Genomic DNA, 1,428 nt, shown 5'->3' on the forward strand with positions numbered 1-1,428 from the left:
ACCTGTTCCTGTTTTTCAGTTCAGCCAATCTGAGTTTAAAGAAAACATCACTGCAAAGTACGGCTGTGAAAAAACAGAAGAAATGTGAACGATATATCAAAATCTGTACAGTATTACAAATCGTGCAGCTACATCTTCGGTTGGTGGGACATGAGATAAGCCGTATTGTTCACAGTATTGCCAGAGTATAATTGTGTATTTAATAAAATATTTATAATTTGTGTCCCCGTAACCTTCTAAATATCATCATGTAAAGTATCGTGACACTACGCTGGATCGATTTTTCCTCTGCCCGTAGGTGGCGTGTCACCAAAAACGTATTTGTAGCCAGTCACTTACAGTAACTGAAAGACTGTCTCCTTTAAATTCAGATCTTGACAATAACTTTGAGTGCACGTTAATTATTGTTTCCTTTCACAAACCGCTGATCAGCTTGACTAGTCTCCCGGTTTCATAATGACTACAACAACCATGAAACTGTCACTGGCTACTACGGGGGAGTGTAACTGAGTTTGAAAGGATGGGAAGGAACGGTACTCTTGGTCACTGCAACTACTCTTAAAATCGTTTGAAACCAACCAAGACTGAGTACAGCTTTACACCGGTGAGAAAAACCCAGCGGTCAGCCCATATGATAACAGCTAGCAGCATCGGCTCACTGCTGATATTGTGGTACCTTCAGAAAAATAACAATCCCTCAGGCCACTGTCGCTCCTGCTCCCATACCATCTCAGAGGATGTTACTAAACTTTAACTGTGCCATGACAGCTAAGATACATTATTATTTTACTGTCTGAGAGATTGAAATCAACAGACTAGCATCACTAGCTAGCTATAGCTAATTCTGCTATTCCAACAGACAGCAGGAGTGAGAGCGCCGTTATTATCAGCCCACAACACGGATTCAGCAGAAACACGTCAAGAAAGTGACATTTACCTTCAGATCGTTTTCTGGGAGGTATTTACACTGCTTTGCAATCTCTGCATATTTATCCAAATCTAGAGGCGCCATTGTACCCAGACAGTTATATACGTCACTTCCTGCAACACTCGGGAGGAGTGTTTTCCTCTAACGTCATTTCAAAGTCGTCACAAACCGAAATATGATATGACTGCAGCTCTGTTACTTTAAACCAGGGGTGTCAAACTCATTTGCACAGGGGGCCAAAACTCAAGGCACACTTTAGGTCGTTGGCCAAACAAGATAAACATTCACTGAACAAACTAAAACAATGTTTTTCTTTAAAATATATATATAAATATGAATAAAAATGGACATGAATATTATTCCAGAATAAATAAACTTACAAAAAATAAACTTTAACTTTAAATATTTTTCTCTCCATAAAATATATCCTGTCAAAATTATACAAGTTAGAAATGTGAAAATGCTGCCAAAACCCCCAGAAAAAATACATGAAAATTGTG

At 38.7% G+C, this 1,428-nt stretch overlaps 1 protein-coding gene across 1 annotated transcript in view; it reads right to left on the reverse strand.

Moving 5' to 3' along the window:
* LOC102308537 (serine/threonine-protein phosphatase 6 catalytic subunit) overlaps positions 1 to 1,079 on the reverse strand; it is an 8,767-nt gene extending 7,688 nt beyond the window's left edge. The window contains exon 1 of the mRNA XM_005939624.3: positions 938 to 1,079. Coding sequence (XP_005939686.1) covers positions 938 to 1,012 — 75 coding nt within the window. The 5' untranslated portion in view covers positions 1,013 to 1,079. The remainder of the gene's footprint in view (positions 1 to 937) is intronic.
* Between the last annotated feature and the right edge of the window lie 349 nt (positions 1,080 to 1,428).

This window comes from Haplochromis burtoni, unplaced genomic scaffold (assembly GCF_018398535.1).
Source record: "Haplochromis burtoni strain Fernald_Lab_line unplaced genomic scaffold, NCSU_Asbu1 Contig_271, whole genome shotgun sequence".
NCBI lineage: Eukaryota > Metazoa > Chordata > Actinopteri > Cichliformes > Cichlidae > Haplochromis > Haplochromis burtoni.